Raw genomic sequence first — 23,322 nt, forward strand, 5'->3', positions numbered from 1 at the left:
ACGATGGACTTTGTGGTAAAGCATCATACGCTTTATGGATAACAATATTCCTAGAATGGACTGGCCTGCTCAAGAGTCCCGACCTAGCATTTCGTCAGTAGCACTTCTTGTTTCGGGTCTTAAAGACGAATGAGCTGCCGTTCGACCAGACATTCAGGCACGTTACTGAAAGCACCCCAATAAAGTTTAAGCCATAATAAAGACGAAGGGTGGACATACCGCATATTAAAGTCCACTAATAGATTTATTCGTATGCCTCACATGCAGTGTAAAAATACACAAATATAACATTAGTATATCCTGAATGAGATTTTCGCTCTGCAGCGGAGTGTGCGCTGATATGAAACTTCCTGGCAGATTAAAACTGTGTGCTGGACCGAGACTCGAACTCGGGACCTTTGCCTTTCGCGGGCAAGTGCTCTACCATTTTTTTTTTTTACACACATTGTGTTCAATATAGTTCGTTGCGTTTGGTCTGGGCGGACGTCGCAAGACATCCGTTCAAATTGATCGTTGGTTCCTTGACTCAGTTTTCTTATTACAGAGAGCATGCAGCCCTCTTGCCGAACGCGCTGAGCTACCGTGCCGGCAATCTTAGCTACCGAAGCACGAGTCACGCCCCGTCCTCACAGCCTTACTTTCGCCAGTACCTCGTCTCCTACTTTCCAAACTTCACAGAAGCTCTCCTGCGAACCTTGCAGAACTAGCACTCCTGGAAAGAAAGAATATTGCGGAGACATGGCTTAGCCACAGCCTGCGGCTAAGCCAGGGGTTGTTTCCAGAATGAGATTTTCACTCTGCAGCGGAGTGTGCGCTGATATGAAACTTCCTGGCAGAGCACTTGCCCGCGAAAGGCAAGGGTCCCGAGTTCGAGTGTCGGTCCGGCACACAGTTTAATCTGCCAGGAAGTTTAACAGTGTGACATTATATATGTACACTCCTGGAAATTGAAATAAGATCACCGTGAATTCATTGTCCCAGGAAGGGGAAACTTTATTGACACATTCCTGGGGTCAGATACATCACATGATCACACTGACAGAACCACAGGCACGTAGACACAGGCAACAGAGCATGCACAATGTCGGCACTAGTACAGTGTATATCCACCTTTCGCAGCAATGCAGGCTGCTATTCTCCCATGGAAACGATCGTAGAGATGCTGGATGTAGTCCTGTGGAACGGCTTGCCATGCCATTTCCACCTGGCGCCTCAGTTGGACCAGCGTTCGTGCTGGATGTGCAGACCGCGTGAGACGACGCTTCATCCAGTCCCAAACAAGCTCAATGGGGGACAGATTCGGAGATCTTGCTGGCCAGGGTAGTTGGCTTACACCTTCTAGAGCACGTTGGGTGGCACGGGATACATGCGGACGTGCATTGTCCTGTTGGAACAGCAAGTTCCCTTGCCGGTCTAGGAATGGTAGAACGATGGGTTCGATGACGGTTTGGATGTACCGTGCACTATTCAGTGTCCCCTCGACGATCACCAGAGGTGTACGGCCAGTGTAGGAGAACGCTCCCCACACCATGATGCCGGGTGTTGGCCCTGTGTGCCTCGGTCGTATGCAGTCCTGATTGTGGCGCTCACCTGCACGGCGCCAAACACGCATACGACCATCATTGGCACCAAGGCAGAAGCGACTCTCATCGCTGAAGACGACACGTCTCCATTCGTCGCTCCATTCACGCCCTTCGCGACACCACTGGAGGCGGGCTGCACGATGTTGGAGCGTGAGCGGAAGACGGCCTAACGGTGTGCGGGACCGTAGCCCAGCTTCATGGAGACGGTTGCGAATGATCCTCGCCGATACCCCAGGAGCAACAGTGTCCCTAATATGCTGGGAAGTGGCGGTGCGGTCCCCTACGGCACTGTGTAGGATCCTACGGTCTTGGCGTGCATCCGTGCGTCGCTGCGGTCCGGTCCCAGGTCGACGGGCACGTGCACCTTCCGCTGACCACTGGCGACAACATCGATGTACTGTGGAGACCTCACGCCCCACGTGTTGAGCAATTCGGCGGTACGTCCACCCGGCCTCCCGCATGCCCACTATACGCCTTCGCTCAAAGTCCGTCAACTGCACATACGGTTCACGTCCACGCTGTCGCGGCATGCTACCAGTGTTAAAGACTGCGATGGAGCTCCGTATGCCACGGCAAACTGGCTGACACTGACGGCGGCGGTGCACAAATGCTGCGCAGCTAGCGCCATTCGACGGCCAACACCGCGGTTCCTGGTGTGTCCGCTGTGCCGTGCGTGTGATCATTGCTTGTACAGCCCTCTCGCAGTGTCCGGAGCAAGTATGGTGGGTCTGACACACCGGTGTCAATGTGTTCTTTTTTCCATTTCCAGGAGTGTATATAACAAGAATACAGAGAGACAAAACTACTGCTAATGGGTGTCCGGATAGCTCTGATTAGATAATGTAGCATTACAGTAAGCACTGTGAATACAGTGCTGTTTCCAGTGTGCTGCTGGCCCTACGACCTGGAGGGAGGGGCGTTTTCCTCTCATACCTCTCTTACCTAAGCAGCAGCCCATATGCTAGCCAGTGACTGAGTGCTTACGCTCCCAGGATATCCCGCTGTTGCGCAGTTATATTGTACAGTAGTCGCCCGCCATGTAAGCTCAATAGTGGACAGTCGTTACACCTGCGATAGTGTTGCTGGCTGCAATTTGTATGTGGGGTAGATGTCAAGTGTACCGAAAATCTTACTTGTTTATGACGTTAGTTTTGCTCTGTTTCCTTAAGATCCGCGTCACGGCATAACGTCCAGATATGCTGTCTTGTAGTTCAGTCCAGTGCCTCTTGCAGTGCAGTGCTTCTCTGTAGGAATCAACTTGGATTCCGGAAACAGCGATCGTGTGAGACCCAACTAGCTTTGTTTGTTCATGAGACCCAGAAAATATTAGATACAGGCTCCCAGGTAGATGCCATTTTCCTTGACTTCCGGAAGGCGTTCGATACAGTTCCGCACTGTCGCCTGATAAACATAATAAGAGCCTACGGAATATCAGACCAGCTGTGTGGCTGGATTGAAGAGTTTTTAGCAAACAGAGCGCAGCATGTTGCTATTAATGGAGAGACTCCTACAAACGTTAAAGTAACCTCTGGCGTGCCACAGGGGAGTGTTATGGGACCATTGCTTTTCACAATATATATAAATGACCTAGTAGATAGTGTCGGAAGTTCCATGCGGCTTTTGGCGGATGATGCTGTAGTATACAGAGAAGTTGCAGCATTACAAAATTGCAGCGAAATGCAGGAAGATCTGCAGCGGATAGGCAGTTGGTGTAGGGGGTGGCAACTGACCCCCAACATAAACAAATGTAATGTATTGCGAATACATAGAAAGTAGGATCCTTTATTGCATGACAGCGGAACAGACACTGGTAGCAGTTACTTCTGTAAAATATCTGGGACGATTTGAAGTGGAATGATCATATAAAATTAATTGTTGATAAGGTGGGTGCCAGGTTGAGATTCATTGGGAGAGTCCTTAGAAAATGTAGTCCATCAACAAAGGAGGTGGCTTACAAAACACTCGTTCGACCTATACTTGAGTATTGTTCATCAGTGTGGGATCCGTACTAAGCCGGGTTGACAGAGGAGATAGAGAAGATCCAAAGAAGAGCGGCGCGTTTCGTCACAGGGTTATTTGGTAAACGAGATAGCGTTACGGAGATGTTTAGCAAACTCAAGTGGCAGACTCTACAAGAGAGGGGCACTGCATCGCGGTGTAGCTTGCTCGCCAGGTTTCGAGAGGGTGCGTTTCTGGATGAGGTATCGAATATATTGCTTCTGCCTACTTATACCTCCCGAGGAGATCAGTAAAATTAGAGAGATTCGAGCGCGCACTTTCCGGCAGCCGATCTTCACGCGAACCATACGCGACTGGACAGGAAAGGGAGGTGAAGTGCCCTCCGCCACACACCGTTGGGTGGGATGCGGAGTATAAATGTAGATGTAGATCGTAAGTGGCCAGTTTTCTCCGGTTCTGCCCGTCGCTTGTGGTAGTCGCACGCACCCTCTGTGTCGCAGCGGCTGCAGCGGCGGCGGCGGCAGCCAGCGGCGGCCACTCGCTGTTCGGCGCGCTGCCGCCCGGCCTGGCGCCGCACCTGGCGCCGCACCTGCCGTTCACCGTGCTGGGCGGCGTGGGCGGCGTCGGCGGCGTGGGCGGCGTGCCGGGCCGCTACCACCCCGGGCCCGCTGCGGGCGCGCCCGCCGGCCCGCCTCCGCCACCTCCGCAGGTGTCCGCCTCCTCGGCGGGCGCCGCCCCCGGGCCGCCCGGCACCGCCCCCGGTTCCGCGCCGCCTCCCGCGCCCGCACCCGCGCCCGCGCCGGGACCGCCGCCACCGCCCCCTCCGCCGCCTTACGGCGGGCTGGGAACGCTCAGCGTCGCCGCGTCGCAAGCCGCCTCGCTCGGCATCAACCCTGCAGCTAGTAAGTATTTTGTGCACTCTACAGAGGACAGGTGTACACCTAAGCACAGTAATCGCAATTTGTTACAGTTTCTGCGCCCCCTTCCGCCCTGATTACCACTAGCAACACTTTTTAACGTCCCCAGATGCATACCATTATGACATCCTCCTCTTCCTCCCCACTTTGGATCTGTGCCTGACTGGAGAGCAATACTCACTGTGTTGATGCATCAGAACACAATTGTTAGTATTCACATTCTTTGGTACTAACGGAGCAGTTAACATAACTAACATGCTCACAAATCTCGATTTTCTTATTTATAGACTTTTGTTGTGGCAGAAAGAACTGTTGTCAAGACTGGATGTCCTTCATAAAAGTAATAACTGATTGAAGGATACGTACTTTTAACTATTATGTAAAGAGTTGCATTCCACCACTGAAGATGAGCGGTTTCCAAATACAGTTCCTTTGTTTAGATACAAAGTTCAGTCACATAACATGTTTCTTGTTGAGAGAACTGGACACAGCAGAGGAGCTACGATGAAGAGAAATGGCAGTCCTGGTTCTAAAAGCTGTTGTTAAAATTTGGATGTGCAATGAGCTGTTTGCAAGTCTCTAAGTGGCATAATACCACACAGGCAACTTATACACAAATTCAAGTTTTGACTATGAAATAGAAATAAATAGCATTATTTTGAAGTTATGTGATAATTCATTATCTACCAGTTCTGTAAAGCCAAACATGAACATGACATTGCCCTTCAGATGAGAGTTTAGTGGAAGGTGTTTGCCATTTTCTGTATCTGGGCTTTTTGTTTTCTGAAAGGGTTCTCTGTGCCCGTCTTTGATTACAGTAGTAACATATGATTATCAATTTCAGTCAGTGACAATCATCAACGGACCTGTATTGTATGCCAGTATGGAATCACGCTAAAATTTTCTGCTAAAATAGCAAGATGTAAAAGCAATGATCAGTGTTGTTGTACGTAATAGTATTTGCAATAGCTTATCATTTTAAAACATCATCACAAACAAATAACCACTTATTTCTCATTGTAATATTAGAAATTGTTACAGGAAATTACTCATGTACGTATCACAAAAGTATATGTAGTTCCCACCAGTATAATATCTTATACATTGGTGTCATATGTCTTTAGGAGGCTGCTGTGAGGCCTAGAGGTGCAAAAGGAGTTTATGTTGTGGATGCCTAAGAATAATTACTGGTATCTTTATTGGTGGATGGCAGTTTTTTCTAGGAATAGCTCATCAGCTGTTCTAAATTTTATCTCTCTGGTGTGTTGGGATTAGTTTGTCACTCAATTTATGCAGAGGTGGCTTGTGACGTTTTCTTCTATTCTTGTAGTGTGGAACAATACTAACACTGCCATATGTTTTTTTAGACGTATACTCACTTTGTGAATCACTAGCACAGATGATAAGTCCAATCCATTAACACAGTGGCTGTTGGGCTCCAGCATCACCAAATAATATTTTAAAAAAATAATGCCTGAATTTACTGGTAGCCCGGTAAACATTACAACATTGTCATTTCATTGTCAAACACTTTATTTCAGGTTTAGTTGAGGTTCTAGTGGCATTGTTTATGAATAATTATGAAACAGCGACAAGTTTGTTGTCATCAATGTTACTGTGCATAACACATACCAATTACAGAAGTATTGAGGAACATTTTCAGCAAGGTATCAAAATAGTCTTTTTTTGTATTCATTCTAACGAGTTTAGCACTGCACTGTAACAGTTCTTGCAACGATCGGACATATATAGCAAAGGTTGTCCATAAATTATATTTAATATTACTTTTGCCCTGGGAAGATTCTTACATTGTGTGACCACATGTACCCAGAAAATGAACAGGAACTATGCCCATCTTTTGCTTTTAGAATCATTATGTAATAGTGTAAAATATGGAACTGTCAGCTTCCACTTCTGCAGTCTAATTTCCCACCAGGGACTTAAAGATTTTGCACAGAGTAGTGCCTCATTCTTCACTAGGCTTTGTGCTGAGAATAGATAACTATGGGGAGCTTGTTGATAAATCACCATTTTGAAATCTGTGTAAGAACACAGTCAAATTAAGATCAGGATCCCAGGCAGTTTACTCTGTATCCAATCGTTTGGTCATGAAATGACTTAGTTTTTTAATCACACTGTATGAATGGGTGGTCTTTCAAATGATGTATGCAGTGACCATTGTTAAATAGCTATTTTCTGGTAGATAGCAAGTAAGTGTCCTCAAGATCCTTGTAATCCTCTTCTTGGACACTGACATGTTAAGTAACAGAAGTTCCTATACCTCTGTACAAATTCGACTTTAGGTATTACAAAGCACAGTAGAAATTCTGAAATTTCATGCCAACACCAGAATCCAGTATGATGTGCTGTAATTCATAATTGCACAACAAAATCTCTTTCCACTGTCTCTTACGCTAGCAGATCATCTCAACTCTTGTAGCTTATAGGTGTTTTAGCAGTTATGCAACAAAAAACCCACGTGTATACTACTTACATGATGTAAATAGAAGCTGATGCCATATGGAGTGTTAGTTCAATCAGATCTACAGTCATTACAAATTTTTCTGATTGATAATATTCTGTCCATCATAGACTGGATTAAAATAACACTTTATTTTAATCTACAAACAGAATAAATATATTTTTTAACCAACCAATGGCAGCTAGTGTGGTAGAACGTTATAATCCACGTGGACTTTTTTCGTAACATGGTATAAGAAGAGTACGTGTGAATAAACTCTTCAGTGTTTATTGGACCAAGGAGCATTCTGTTATCTTTTTATACTCATTTGAAATGAAAAGTTGTTGAGTTGTGTGCATTTAGAATGGTTTAAATTTCTGCACTGATTTGCACATGCATTTACTTGACGATACTGTAAGTCTGTCAGTTCCTCAGTGTCTCCTGTTCTGGTCTCAAGGAATGTCTTGTTTTGGATAAGGTCACTAAACACATTTTCTTTTAAATAGCGGTGTCTACAGTTCTTTTCTCAAGTAGTGTATGCAAATTTTTATCAAAAGAATGTACATTTGTGTTAGTAAATCCCTTCCCAATTTTATGAATCTGGACTTGAATTTACATACTGAACTACGTAGTTTTTTAAAATAATAAATGTCTATGCAGTTGAATTAAAATTTAGAAGTGGAAAATTTTGGTGCAGAACAACTAATTTTTCTGCATTTTTAGGCAGTAGTTGACTCCTTTTCCTGTCGCAGACATTCCCAGCTTCAGAGAAAGGACGCTCTGAATAAGCACTACTTCCTTGTGCCGACAAATATTTTGATGCAAGATTTTCTACACACGGAAATTTATCTATTCTTGGTTGGATTTTCATGACGTGATTTGTTCTTAATACATATACAATGGTCTATATCAGTTGCAACTGCATTTTTTTTCGTTCTATGCCCTTGTATGAGCTGTTTTCTTCAGCAATCACCTCTTCGAACCAATCCATAAAAGATGAGTGAGTAGACCCTACCCTTCGGTTCTCATCATCTTGGCTCGACGAATTTCTTGGTACTGTCGCTGCTTGTTTCATAGTTCATCTTTAGGCATTCGATCAAAATATACTGCATTACTTTTTCTCTTTGCGGTTTACTAGTGAAAACATTCATTCTGAGCCCCTGGCCTAAACCGTTAACGACCACAGATTTACTTCTTGTGATGTCGTCAAATTGTTGTTGCACCCCTTGTTGTATGAGAAGTCTCATCTGGCTTTATTTGGGTGTTGGATCTGGTGCACTCGTCTTATCGCAAGATCGCATTACTGTAACAACATACTGAATAGTTTCAGAAATGCCAGCATATCAGAAACGTGTAATTTATGTTATTTCCTCAAATTGTTGTAATACTGTCGGAAGTTGCTCTGAAAGCTCCAATTGTGCAGAAGTAGATCGGCAATATTACAGCCCATGTGATGACTGAAATGGCCCGTTTTTGTTCCATTAGCCTTGCAAGCTTATAATAGGTGGAATTCCACTGTGTACATCTTGCACCAATCCATGCTGAGAGAGATCCAAATCTTTGTGGACAGAATACAGTTTTTGCTGATCAGTGCCATCTTGCACCAATCCATGCCGAGAGAGATCCAAATCTTTTTGGACAGAATGCAGTTTCTCTTGAGCAGTGCCAGAATGATAAAAACGAGTTACAATCCTGGTACCTGTTGCTATCATTTGAATTGCATTTGATTGAGCCTTCAGACAACCGTTAACAATTAATTGAAGAGTGTGAATGAAACAACACACTGAGGCGAACTCAGCGCTACTAACAACTTTCCCTTAGTTTCCTCCATTATCACGAATAATGACATGAATTTTTTTCGTCTTGATGTCCCACAAGCTTGCGATTTCTTGTACACTAATCGCTATGTTTTCTGCCGTATGCTGTCCCCCAAAATGCTTGATGCTCAATACTACATGTTTGACACTGAATTTATGATCAATAAAATCCGCAGTAAAACTTAAAAAAACTTTCGATTATGCAAGCACGTCCACTTGTCCCATATCACGGAAATATAATCCCTGAAAGTAATGTTTTAATTTTCTCAACCACCTTACGATATATTTCTGGAATTATTTTATCTGAAAAGTAAGGGCGGCTTGTTATTTTATACAGCGGTAAACAGCTATTTATCAGTCTTCAAAAAACCAGTCTTCCTGCTATATTTATTGCCTCATTGTCAAGTGCTATAATTTCGGCATGAGCAGATGGTATTTTTTAGTCTTAGCATCATTAACATCTTATGGTTTATGGATTTCAGCACATTCTTCAAGACTCAGTTGCTTGTTGGATGTCGCAGGTTTATTCACACATGCATCTCGACCCATTATTTCTTGTCCCATAGGAAGCGTAGATTGCAAACAACTTACGATGTTCCTCGGTGTGTTTGTTTTTCAAATGATTTATCACTCCTATGTAGTCACCTTCTTTCTAACGCCAACACGAGAAATTTTTATGTAGGACAATTTACACATAACATTTTTTGGATTATTTTCATCGTCCTCGAAATATGTCCTTGTTTGCGATTTTTTTAGAATCCATAATCGATTATTATTAGTTAGACCTTACACAATTTCACTTTTAAACAAATCAAAACGCAGAGAGTGCGTTGAACTGTGCTTGTGTTGACGATGTGTATCAAAATAAAGTTGTCAACAAACCACGCAGCTCGGTAACAATGGCGCGACACCACTGTCGTCAACTTATTTTCGACCATGCCCGTGCACCACATGTGAAAAGTCCCTACGTTCACCTTGAAAGTCCCTCCAGACTCAAAAAATTCTGTACTGACAAAAACTAATCACATATTGGGTGGTAACATTTCCCCTTTTACTGTACAATGAATGATCGGCGGTCACTGGTTTCAAACAAAATATTCACAATGTTATTTGGGAAACTTGTTGCTGTTACTCTCTACGCCATGTGCTGCAGACATCTTTTTGTGCTTCCTACTAAAGGCGCTAAAGACGCAGCGAAATTGAGTCCTCCTTTCGGAAATTGCGCACAGTTTTAGTTCTTCTCCACTTGTGGTGTCTGAAAAGAAAAGATTCATTCTTACCTTAAGCTGGTAATTTTTACATTATTTTTTATGTTAAGGCTAAAGGAACCGAACTAATCTACGCGATCTGTTTATCCTTTGTTTTCAATGTGTGAACACACAACAAAGATTGAAATACAGTCGCGCCGCGGTAGTTAAGAATGTAACTGTGGAAGTAAGAATGGTGGAAAGACTACAGTAGAAGCTCAAAAAGTTACCTGATGGGCCCCTGGTTTCGGCCGTCGCATGTCGGCCCCATTTGGAGCAATTCGCGTTGATTATATTCTATTCACATTTGTTGCTAGAGTCAGGGTTTCCCCAGGCCATTTTTCGTCCAATCATTGCGTTGTAGTGCAACAGCTTTAATTTACGTTCTTTGCTGCAAATAAGTATCGCGTTTGAAAACGATTTTCTCGTAATGGGCATTCCTGAATCTATGTTACTTCCGTGCGAAATATGTACCTTAGGAGAGGGCAGCTCATCGGCACGAGGAGCGCTAAGCAGCAAATACATAAGTATTTCCCCCGTCCCGTGCCCTCTCCAGACAGTGAGGAAAATACTTTCCTTCTGCACTTCGTTTCGTACCTGGGATATACCCTTATAAGCCAACTTTTCGTAGGCGATGGTAACAGACGTGTACGTCGTTTAAAATTTACACAGTTTTGCAAATTTTTCTTTTTTAATTTCTTATTTTGTAATTTTTCTTTCTTGGACAAAAAAATCCCTACGATTTATAGAGGGATCAGAAATCCGTCCCTACGTTTTGGAGAAAACAGACAAATGTCCCTACTGTTGGTAACTACGTGCGACGCGAGCGGGAGATAGCACATTTGAAGAAAAGTGCGAGAAACAAACGCGACGATACAAGTTTTTCCGCCGCGCACCGGCGGAATACTTTTGTCTTATATTCGGCTATTCGGTCAGAAAGCTCGCAGTATATTCGGTAATCAGCGTGTGCCCGAATATACTATTCGTTGCAAATCTGCTTCAGATATGAGATTGTCAGCCCCTCTGTTGTAAGTCCCGGTTTGTCGCAAAATCTTCTGTGCTCCCACTGAAGTTTACAGAATGCCCCATCCAACAATACAATAGAACTACACTTCTCCATGATAGCGTACTCCAAAGACTGGGTTTGCTTATTTTCCTGTGTAAAAGTCTTATCTTCACAGGCAGTTGTCCTGTTTCATTTTTCTTGTTATACGTATTTCATGGAATGTCTGATGTCTCTGTCGATGATGCAAAAGGTGTCAATGATCTATTTACTTATTTATTTATTTATTCTGTAGCAACGCACTATAAGTCCAGGTAAACAGCATACCAATCACTTGATATGAGTCCATGAAATGTTTTTTTTTTTTTTTTCTGAGAAGGGAGAGACAGCTACCTCAGCCTGTAGAGCAGAGTTATATGCTCTGAGAAATGCTTTTAGCAAATTTTTATTTGAGAATCTGAAGATTAATGGATGACAGTTCTTTTTACTGCTAACACGCCTACCAGAATTTTTTTGACTCTTGTTGAGTCTGATTCACTGTTGTGTATCACTGCAGTGTGTAGGCACTTTGAGGTGACTGCAAACAGTATTGCTTTCAACAATCATTTGATTTGTTTGTAGCTCTGCTATGGTACATTTTACCTTGTGTTAATGTTTTCATCTCCACATTCCTACTAAGTGTAACACCCTCAATAATCTGTTTACATGTCCTCATCTGCCTGCTACAAACTCTTCCATATTCTTTCTTCTTTCAGTTACCATGTATGCCTTAACAAATACCTTAATCTTTGTGTACTTCTTGTTAGTGTTTTCCATAGATTTGTCAAATCACTGTTATTTCCTCTTCATTTCACACTGTCTATTTAACTTTCAGTATCCTTCTGCTGTTTCAAATTTCAAATTCTTCAGTTTTCCTCTTCTTTGGCTTTGTGATGGTCCATGATTCAGTTGTATCCAATGATGTACTCATTTGTAATTGACTACTAGTATTGAATACAGTATGTAAAACTGAACTAGCTAGCAAGCAGAAACAATGAGAGCTAAGGTCAGAAATGTACTTAGGTAAGTTAAGAATCCTTATGCATGTGTTAATTTATCGAGTTAATACCAAAGATTACAATACCAGTAAATGTCTTTTAGTTCTTTCATTTAAAAAGTTACCAAAATTAATAATGGACTTTCTTCAGCAGCATGGTGGACAATGGCATCCCACATTGCGGTACAGGACTACCTGGTACGGCTGCAGGCGGCAGGGGGCATGTCATTTGGAGGCTTGCCAGGAGCTGAGACACTTGTTCCTGGTTACCCCTTGCTGTCCGTCCCACATACACAGCCTCATGGTAATGTATTATTCTGAAATTGCCACTTGGGCAATCCAATATAACATTTAATAAGTCATTTGATGAATCCTATAAAAATGCAGCACTTTCTTAAACAACATCCTTGTATGTATGATTTTCAACCATTTTTGGCCTCCATTCAACAGCTTTCTTGGTGTGTAGGAGGGTATTATGAACTGATAAGGAATTTAAGCCACAGTGTGAAATTGATTTCCTCATATGAGCAGGTGTTTTCAGAAGTTAAGGTCACATGTAGGACATTTTGAAATCTCTGCCATTAAATTTCATTGCTCCTAGATGGGTAAAAGCACAGTGTAATTGTTCAAATCCATGAGATGTTGAAATAGGGCTACCAGCCAATATGAGTCTGGGGTGTAGGCAGTTTTCACTCGCATTGAAGCAAATTATCATGTTCCCATACATTCTGCATATCTCTCTATTCACAAATACCTCTTGTTTCACTATGTTGTTCAATGTGTTTCTTTCCATTCTCCAATTAAATAAAATAAAATTATTATATGTAACATGGTACTGATAATAGAAAACTGAAAGGATGACAAGTAACCCAGTAGAATAAGTGGTTATTGCCATTTAAAAGCAGTTGTTATTCCTATTTATAATGGCAAGAAGAATCTATATTCTGATCCATTAACTGTGAGCTGGCTTTTGTGGCTACTGTCATCTTTAGTTGCTAGGCCATTCATACTCCTTTACAAATTTATCCAGAACTCAACACTGTAAGCTCCCTGCTGGGATTTTCGTCATGTGTCTTCTGGTGTCCCTGGGTGACTGAACACTTTTGAAAATCAGTGCTGTGTTCACTTACAAAATCCTGTTTTCTCTTCACATTTTTGGAGTAGTAGAGTAACGGGTAAAAGTCTTCCGGCTACTATTGGTGGCTTGTTGTCACTGTATAAATACTAATAGCAGGTAGTGAAAGGAGGAGAATGTAAAAATATTGTTATTGTCGTGCTGCTGAGGTGGCTTCCAGATAGTTGTTTATGTTCATTGTCTGTTGTGGCTGGGTACACGGATAGTGGACAACCTTTAAGTCGGAAGCCTGTAGCTGTCATCTCTATTGAAAATGCACTTGACCTGGAAGTGAGTTTCTCCAAGCTTAATTGCATGATTACATTGTTGCTAGATGAAGCTATACAAAAACTGCAACTGTTATCCAAGGTGATCTGTTCATAAATATATGACCCTGAAATTTTTGTTATATACAGTTTGTGACATGCATAATATGTGAACAAAACTTTAATCAGATTGAACCATCATTCAGGGTGTTGAATTTGAATTTTTGCTCCTGCACATACTCTGTTTACAAGTAATATTTTGTAAACCATCACAGATCTGCACAAGTTATGGTGGATGTGACACAATCTTTCAAATTATCAGGATGAAACTTGAAAGATTTAGTATAGTTTACAATTAATTAGCATATATATATATATATATATATATATATATATATATATATATATATATATGCAGAGCTCTGATTTTTAACAATTTCACAACTATGTGTTAAAAAGACCACACCTGAGTATAGGCTGGCCCACAATTTTCTCAATGCATGAGCCATCTGTTGCTTGAAAACAGAACTTATTTCATTTGCGGACAATGTATGGATGTCTCATTACCTGCCTCTTGACTGGTGCTACCTTCTTCTGCCAATTTCTAGAATTAATTCCAAAGAAACATTTGCAAATGTTACAACTGCTGCCACAAATGGCTGAGCCAATGTGACTGCATTGATATAATGTTGTGCATTTACTCATTAGGTTTCACAGTTTGCCGTAATTCTGCTACAGTATGCCATTTGTGTTGAGTGAGCAAAAAATTTTGGAACCACAAGGGGAAGGAACTGCTCAGTAGCTCACCTCACACTATTTTCTTGACAAGATAATTATACTATCTGTTATCATTATTTTAAAATTTGTAATCATATTGAACAACTGAAGTAAATATGAAAAATAAATGTTGAAGCTTGCCCCTTATTTTGGTATGTATTACTCTTGAAGGTACATCAGTTACATATGTCCAGTAACACTTTAGATAATGGCATAAATAGCCAGTTTCCTGGGCCTGATGTTCTTCTAAGTGGCCAGTCTCCAAAGTGTTAATAATTACAGATATTAACCATTAAGAACTATTTATTTTATTTGATTAATGCAAAGTGAATGATGTTGACATTTGTCAACATTGAATGCTTTTTGTTTTGTATTTCATTAATTTTCCACACAAGTGTTTACAAATTACTACAAAAGTTAAATCACTAGCATTTTGAATTCCATAAACTATATACTTCTTGTTTCATACTTACGCAACATCACGATTTCTTTGTGTCAGACATGTTATAACGTTTATGTCAATTTTGTGGCAATGAAACTGTTGTTTACGGGTCTGTCACTTCATGGCTTGTTAATTATTGCAATAAAGTCTCATTAAGGTGTTCTTCAAGAGTACATTGAACATTAAAGAGAAAAATGTTGTTATGAAGTAACATTCATATGCATGTACGTAAATGGATTACAGATAGTATAAAAAGAAATAAATGGAGTATTATATCGTCATCATCATCATCATCATTTAACAGTTCCAGATTCCCAGGTACTGGTAATGAGCCTCTTCCACTTCAAATGGAGTATTATAATCAAAATTTAATTAATTCATGCAATAAAATAGAACTGGTTTTTGAGAGCACAGAAATACTTGTAAAGAATGGTGAATAAGTACCAGTTGCTTTGGTCTGTACGGAGTGTGTTAAGAACAGAATGTTCCCTGTGCCTACAATTAATGTCATCAGGTGATTCAACATTTTCCATGAAGACATATCTGCAAATTAGACTATTCCAGGACTTGATGTTCCAAATGGGCAGGCATTGATTTAAATTTCATCTCTCCTTTATCTTCAACACTTTTATGTTCTGCATTGTCTTCAGTCATCTCATCAATATCCAATATCTGAGATGTGAAATTATTGTGAACTGGAACAAAGTCCTGAAAATTGTCATCTCTAAGTTCTTCATGGATTGGCTGCCTCTCATCATTGTCAGCATGGTTAACATTAACATTTGCCCCTCCACATGTCTGCTATAATATATTTATACAGTCAGTCATCTCTAGTACAAAAGCATTTCCCAAAAAAAGTTCCAAGAGAATGATAAATATTTCTAAGAATTTCCGCCTTCTGTAATCAATTTTTTGTGATCATCTCATCCAGCTGCAATAAAAGTCAGTGCAGGAAGTTCAGGGGCTTTGCAGATTCTGGCACATTAATGTGTTGTACATGCAGTTGAGCATGGTGCTTCCAATAAAAATAATTTATCGTGTTTGTTATAGGAGAAGTTTCCTAATCATACTGGGAAAAAGAAAAGCAAGTTCACTGTTTTGCAGGGAACATCACAGTTGTGTACAAGGTGCACCATATTAATGCTCTTAGCCATGTGACAAAAGTGCTACTTCTGTCATCCAATTTCATCACTGTTTTATGTACCTGCATAGCATGCATAGCAGTTTATATACATTGTTTAAGCAACAGCAATTTGATGAACAACTTCAGTTGTTCTGTCCCATCAGAATTGGTGGAGGTGAGTACTGTCATTCTGCTGAACTTTCCACTGTGGCAAGTTTCATTTTGTACAGTGGCAGACTTGTTAGGCACAAGTTTGAATACTAGCCCAAATTTGTCTGCATTTTTCACACAGTATCATCAAACCTGCTGAATCACAATTTTAACAGCCAATAATATCTTCTGTGTTTGTAGATTCAGTCTTAACTTTGATTTTTTGGTAAACGTTTCAAGCATATCTCTTAAAATTATTGGGCAAATCGATACATACAATAAAATTTCCTGTTTTTATTTTGATTGCTGTTACTGGATCCTTGCCTTGAATTAACGTTCCTCATAGAGGAATTTGTACAGCTCTGAGTTGCTGTATTCAGTGAATTAAAATGTTTTCCAGCTCAGCATATCTTGCACCTTTCACTTTCTCGTTCTTTATTATGCCTTTACAAAAATAAAATTCAGTGTCCTTGTACTTGCTGACAGCTCCTTGCAACATCAAAGATAACAACTCAAGAGACTTCATAGATATGTTTTATGACATCTCCTTTTCTTCAATTTATTGGTCATTGAAAATGCTGTCTTCTTATTTTGCACAGCCATTGCATAAAACTCTATGTACAATTTATGATTTTCCAAGTCCAGTAATTAACAGCAAACCTTTTCACTTGTGCTACTGGATAAATCGTCTGTCAACTGCTGACGGAGTGTTTATGAGCCTCCTGGAGCTTCATGAGAATGTGCCACCAAGGAAAGGTGGTATATCTTCTGCAGGAAAGGAGGACTTTAACCTTTTTGGAAGCTTATGAGAGACTGATGCCAAAGAGCATTTCACATGGGGAAGACTTTTAGTTGGGAATGCCTTACTGCAGTTTTACTGTAATTATTTTATGTGTAATGTAGAAACTACATTTGGGATAATTTTCATACTCATTGGACATGAAATTAATTTGATGTCCTATGACAAATGTCTTTTTTTATAGCTCCAACTGGAAAATCAGGCAAGTCATCCAGCTCAAAAACTTCATCATCTTCATCTTCATCATCCGTCTCAGCATCGGGTACAGCGGGACACACTGGTAGCAGTCGTGAACGTGACAAGGATCGGTCATCGACAACACCAGTTGTTTCTGCCACTATCAGTCCTGGTGTAGTAAGGTGTGTAAAGAATTTAAAAACATTTACATGCTTAAAGCTTAGTTGTGATTGTTATTGTTAAACATGACTGATCAAGGGTGAGTTAAATCAAGATTCTTAAAGTTTAGTGTCAGGTGTATGAGTGTTTGCTTTTGTTATGAGGAGACAAGGACAATATATTGATGTGGCACTAATCTTTAACAGCAGTATATGATTAAATCCCACACTGTTTTGTCTTTTTCAAAAAAATGGTTCAAATGGCTCTGAGCACTATGGGACTCAACATCTGTGGTCATCAGTCCCCTAGAACTTAGAACTACTTAAACCTAACCAACCTAAGAACATCACACACATCAATGCCCGAGGCAGGATTCGAACCTGCGACCGTAGCAGTCGTGCGGTTCCGGACTGAGCGCCTAGAACCTCTAGACCACTGCGGCCGGCTGTCTTTATCATTGATGACATTTATGGACATCATATTCCACATCATCTGAGCCAAGAAATTAGTTTCTTGTCTCATTTAAATGTGAGTGGTTTTGTACGATGATGTCTCACAGACGTCTTTCAAGCCTTTTCATACTTTTGATAATTACTTTTGTTCATCAGTGGTCTCAATGCACTGCAGTGCTCTTTTACTCCATCAACTTTAATTGTTATTTTGTGTTTAATATCAGCAGTTGCCTTTCTCCAGAAGCCCTGCACTTATGCAGTGAAATAGGCAAACTTTACATTTTTTTCTACAGAATGTTCTCTTTCTGCCTAATGCACTGGTGCAGTCTATAAGTCAAGGAACTTATATTAGGTAGGAGGAAGCTTCAAATCCTCTCCGGCCCTCATTATTGATTCTCTCTCTCTGAAACACTTGTGGTTAGTTCTGGGATAGTCTCTTCAAGAAAATGGAATAGATCACAGCTGCTTAATTTCCATATCCTTATCCAAATGGAGCCAATATTCAAACTCTGATGATGTTACATCTATATGGACAGTCCACAAGCCACTGTATGGTGTGTGGCGGGGAGTATTTTGTATAACTACCAGTCATTTCCTTTCCTGTTCCACTCACAAATAGAACGAGGGAAAAACAACTTTTTATATGGCTCTGTATGAGCCCAAATTTCTCGTATCTTATCTGTATGGTGCTTACGTGCAATGTACATCGGTGGCAGTGAAATCATTTGACAGCCAGCTTCAAATGTCAGTTCTCTGAATTTTCTCAATAGTGTTCCTCAAAAAGAATGTTGTCTTCCCTATGGGGATTCCCATTTGAGTTCCTGAAGCATCTTTGTAACACTTACACGTTGTTCAAACCTACCAGTAATAAATCTAGCAACCAGCCTCTGAATTGCTTTGATGTCCTCCTTCAATCTGGCCTGTTATGGATCCCAGACACTCAAGCAGCATTCAAAGAGTAGGTCACACCAGCCTCCTACATGTGGTCTTCTTTACACATGAACAACACTTTGCTAAAATTCTCCATACAAATTGAAGTTCACCATTCATCTTTCATGCCACAGTTCACACAAGCTTGTTCCATTTCATATCGCTTTACAACGCTATACCCAAATACTTAAACAATGTGACTGTGTCAAGCAGTACTCTACTAATTATGTGTGTGAATATTACCGGTTTGTTTTTCCCACTCATCTGCATAACTTACATTTTCCCACATTTAAACACGCTGCCATTCATCCTGTATCTTCCTAAAATCACTCAATTTCGACACCTTACCATACACCACAGCATCATCAGCAAACAACCGCTGGCTGCTGCACACACTGTGCACCACACCATTTATGTACCTAGAGAACAGCAGTGGTCCTACCACACTTCCCTGGGGCACTTCTGATGATACCCTTGTCTGTGATGAACACTTGCCATCGAGGACATCATACTGGGTTGTATTATTTAAGAAGTATTTGAGCTGCGCACATACCTGTGAACTTATTCCATATGCACGTACCTTCGTTAACAGCCTGCAGTAGAGCATTATGTCAAATGATTTATGAAAATCTAGAAATAAGGAATCTGCCTGTTGCTCTTCACAGTATATTGTGTGAGAAAAGGGCAAGTTGAGTTTTGCATGAGCAATTCTTTCTAAAACCATGCTGGTCCATGGACATAAGCTTCTCAGTCTCAAGCAAATTTATTATATTGGGCTGCAGTTTTGCGGGTTGATTTTTTTACCCTTCTTATATGTATACGGAAGTCACCTGTGCTTTTTTCCAGTCACTTACAACTTTACACTGGGCAAGAGATTCATGATAAATGCAAGCTAGGTAAGGGGTCAATGCCGTAGAGTAATCTTTGTAAAACCAAGTAGGGATTCCATCTGGACCTGGTAACTTATTTTCTTTCAAGTCTTTCAGTTGTTTCTCTACGCCAGGGATGCATATTATTATGTTGTCCATATGAAAGTATGTCTGATTGTCTAATGATGTTTGTACAGTTCTCCTGCGTGAACAATTTCTTGAACAGGGAATTTAAAACTATGGCTTTTGTTTTGCTACCTTCAGCTGCCACACCAGACTGATCAACAAGGGACTGAATGGAAGTCAAGCTGCCATTTGTCACACTTCTCTTCTCCAATGTTCCCTTGTGTTGATTTGATCTGTTTCTTTTTAAATTTTATTATCTCAGAATTTCCAGAAAGATTCTGATGAAAAGAGGCCAGTGTTTAAAACACTGGTCTTGAATTTGGGAACAGTGGGTTTCAAATCATTGCATGACCATCATAGTTTGTGTGTCTTTTAATTTTCCTAAATTGCTTTATGCAAATGCCATGCTGATTTCTGAATAAATCCTTCCTTTCTCATTTCCAACTGAAATATTATGTCATCTCCAGTGATTTCAGCAGTGGCAAGATGTTATACTCAACCTATATTTCTTTTGCAATGTTGTTTCCTATGAGATACGGTAATTTTACTACAATACATATTTTGGGTGTAAATTTAAACTTATAGGTATCACACAGGAAGTTATCTTTCACATATTTGCAATCAAACAGATTTATGAAGTAACTTTGCAATTAAAGTTCACAGTGTATTGTTGAGCACCTGTAAACATTTGTATCCCCACAAACCAGCAGTTACGTTATTACATCCTCTGTTTGATATCATTTTGTTGACAGAGGACTTAAAAAAAAAATTCATTCATTCCTAGAAACAACAATGTATGGACCGAACTCCAGGGAACAGATGATGTGATTCGATGTTTTGCTTTATTTTTGAGCAGAACTTCCTGTGAGTTTGTGTTATGATGACTGATGATGAAGTGTTCTAAAATTGTCCTTCAGGATGTAGACATACTTGCCTTTAGAGCTCTCGGTAATGGTGGGCTGGTAGGTGCAGCATGTGAAGGCATCTTACGGTAACAGTTGCTGTCAGTGTGTGTGTGTATATGTGTTTTTTTTTGTGTACGCACACATGCAAGTGCACACACATGTATTTTCCATTGTTTGAGCTCTCGGTAATTTTTTTATGTGTAACGTCCGCAGCTCGTGGTCTTACAGTAGCATTCTCGCTTCTCACGCATGTGGTCTCGGGTTCGATTCCCTGCGGGGTCGGGGATTTTCTCTGCCTCGTCACGACTGGGTGTTGTGTGTCTTTCATTATCATTGACTCGCAAGTCACTGAAGTGGCGTCAACTGAAAAGGACTTGCAATTCTGCGGCCGAACTTCCCCGCATGGGGCCACCCGGCCAACAATGCCATACAATCATTTCATTTCATTTTCATTATGTGTAACTTTCCTGTTGCAATGTGTTGGCCTCCTATTAGAACAGTTGCTTCACTGGTTGTCTCTGTGAAGGCCAGTGCTGTTGGAGTACTTAGGTTATGTGATATAGTTTCATTAAATACATCCATGCAATTCCCTTCTCTCAACCTCTGAACCATATGATGGTAAATGGCTCATTCATTTCTTTATTCAGACCAAAGATATTTTTCTTTGCTTTCGCACTCAATGACTATTACCTAATCAGATGTGAACCATAATAATTTTCTCAACTTTAACTGATTCAGTGATCCAGATTGTGTCCTCTCAGGTAAATGTAAAATGTCATTATTCTTCATCTGTGTTGGGTATAACTATTTTCATTTGCCAAATTACCCTTTCGGATTGATATGTGTCATCTTCACATGGTCCACAGATAAGGTTTCATTTGCTACACTACAGTCATTTGGAGTCCCTTTACACTTTTAACAGAATAGGCTCTCCCGTAGAGAGCTGAATCACTTTGTTGTCAAGGTACCAAAAAATTGCATGCTGCATTCCTCAGTAATGTAATTTAGTCTTGGAATTGATTCTGTAGTGGAGACTACAGTTGTGTGTTGTGGCAAATTCATGCAAACTAGTAAAGAGTGTTTTTCAAAGTATTACCCAGAATGCTAGTGCTTTTAAAGTAAAACATTTATTTTTGTTTATTACTCCCGAGACTGTGTCATATTACTCATATTGTAGAAATTTAATATCTACAATATGAGTAATATGACACAGTCTCGTTCCTTATGTTTAAATTTTTTTTTTAAACATAAGGAACTAATTGTTATTTAAGCATGATTTTGTAAACAAATGTATTTATTTTCCATGATCTATGCATTTGCAATTGGCTAATACATACAATTTTATATTTTGTTCAGTGCTGCTGGCCGAGAACAAAGGTAAGAAATTTGAATTTTTTGTCACTTTATCTATCACACATTACACAGTGGCTGTCACCATGTTAATGCAAGGTTACCTGACAGTGCTACATTTCTGTTGCTGTAACTTTTTAACTACGGTAGTAGTTTTTATTCAAGCAAAACATTTTTTGGCACTTGATTTTCATTTACAATTGCCGCAGACCATACGTTTTTACTTCAGGACAGCAATATTGCCTTTTTATAAATAAACTGGTGCACTGTATCTTAATTTTACAATAAAGAGGAAAAAAACAATCCAAGTTGACCCATTAAAAATTGTTTATCTCTGCAATTACAAGTACAATCAAGTTCACATAGTGCGCACGTATCATCATAAAAAACTTGTTCCTGCTCATCATTGTTGCAGAAATACACAGAGCTGATACGGTTGTGAATAATCAAAGCTGATTTAAAAGAATATTTAAAAAGAAGTGACAAAATGTGATTTTTTTCCCATTTGAATAGTGTCATAAAATTATTGAAAAATGTATTGATTCAGTGTCAGATTTCACTGAGTTTTTTCTGAATGAAACCTAAAACATTTATTTGTTGGATTGTGTTTTGTCTTTTAATTTTTGAGTGTGTATTTGTTAATGTAACGATGTGCTTTATCAGAAGTAGGTTTCCATAGCACTAATGGCTTCATTGTCAGTGAAAACATACTTTTTGAGAATATGTGGAAGGTACATTGGGTTAAAACTAGTAAGTGTAGTTGACAATAATAAAGTTATTTGCAGTCATGACAATTGACAGCTGAAATTCGGTCTCTTGTTAGCACAACACTGCCCTACTCAACAAATAGATTTTTTTCCAGGATTTATTTGATCATGGCTCTTCTTCAAGCACCCAGTTCTTGTTATATGACTTAGTTGGAACACTACAATAAAAAAGCCAGGTTTTGTTCACTATAAGAGTGCAGTTCTTAGGAGGCCTGTTCAAAACCTAACCAAGCTTGTGTGAATGTAGACTTTCTCAGCTTATAATACTGATGAAAAGCTCTTTAAGTTCCAAGCCAGGGTACAGCATGATGTCCCATACTCATCATTTTCTGTTGATGTTTCAAGGTGTTGTGTTTGTCCCAGTATTTACATTAATGATGAACTTCCTCCACCTTGCTGGGTCATTTGCAAACAGTCATCAGGAAGGAAGATGAGGATGCAGTGGGCAGTGGTGAGAGAGGCAGGGGGGCCAGATGCTATGCTTAAATCCAAATCCGTGCATGGACGTTCCAGATGTGTGTTGCATGCTGGACAGTGCTGGGTACACACTCGTTGTATTGTCGCTGATATGGGATTCTGTGCTGAACTAAGTTAGTAACATTCGTTCCCTTGACAAGATTCTCATGGATCCATATTTATATGGATTCTTTTATAATGATGTCACAGTTGCCAGTAGCTTGGCAGAGCAACTTGGTGTTCTCAAAATCAGGCATTTGAGGTCTGTTTATGCTATGCTTTGCCACTACTGATTTCTCTCTGTGTCCCAATTTTGCACACCTGATGTGTTTGATGTGTTCCTCATGGTATTTTGAGATACTACACTGATATGTCTGATGTTGGCGGCTGCATTCACAACACAAGGGATGCTGTATATCCCAAGTATGTGAAGTTTC

General features: G+C 40.3%; 1 protein-coding gene across 1 annotated transcript in view; it reads left to right on the top strand.

The window, feature by feature from the left end:
* Positions 1 to 23,322, top strand: part of LOC126298259 (bromodomain adjacent to zinc finger domain protein 2B-like) — a 285,171-nt gene that overhangs the window by 473 nt on the left and 261,376 nt on the right. The window contains exons 2-5 of the mRNA XM_049989561.1: positions 4,019 to 4,444; positions 12,178 to 12,327; positions 16,879 to 17,053; positions 21,669 to 21,689. Of these exons, the coding sequence (XP_049845518.1) occupies positions 4,019 to 4,444; positions 12,178 to 12,327; positions 16,879 to 17,053; positions 21,669 to 21,689 (772 nt within the window). The remainder of the gene's footprint in view (positions 1 to 4,018; positions 4,445 to 12,177; positions 12,328 to 16,878; positions 17,054 to 21,668; positions 21,690 to 23,322) is intronic.

Source organism: Schistocerca gregaria, chromosome X (assembly GCF_023897955.1).
Source record: "Schistocerca gregaria isolate iqSchGreg1 chromosome X, iqSchGreg1.2, whole genome shotgun sequence".
NCBI lineage: Eukaryota > Metazoa > Arthropoda > Insecta > Orthoptera > Acrididae > Schistocerca > Schistocerca gregaria.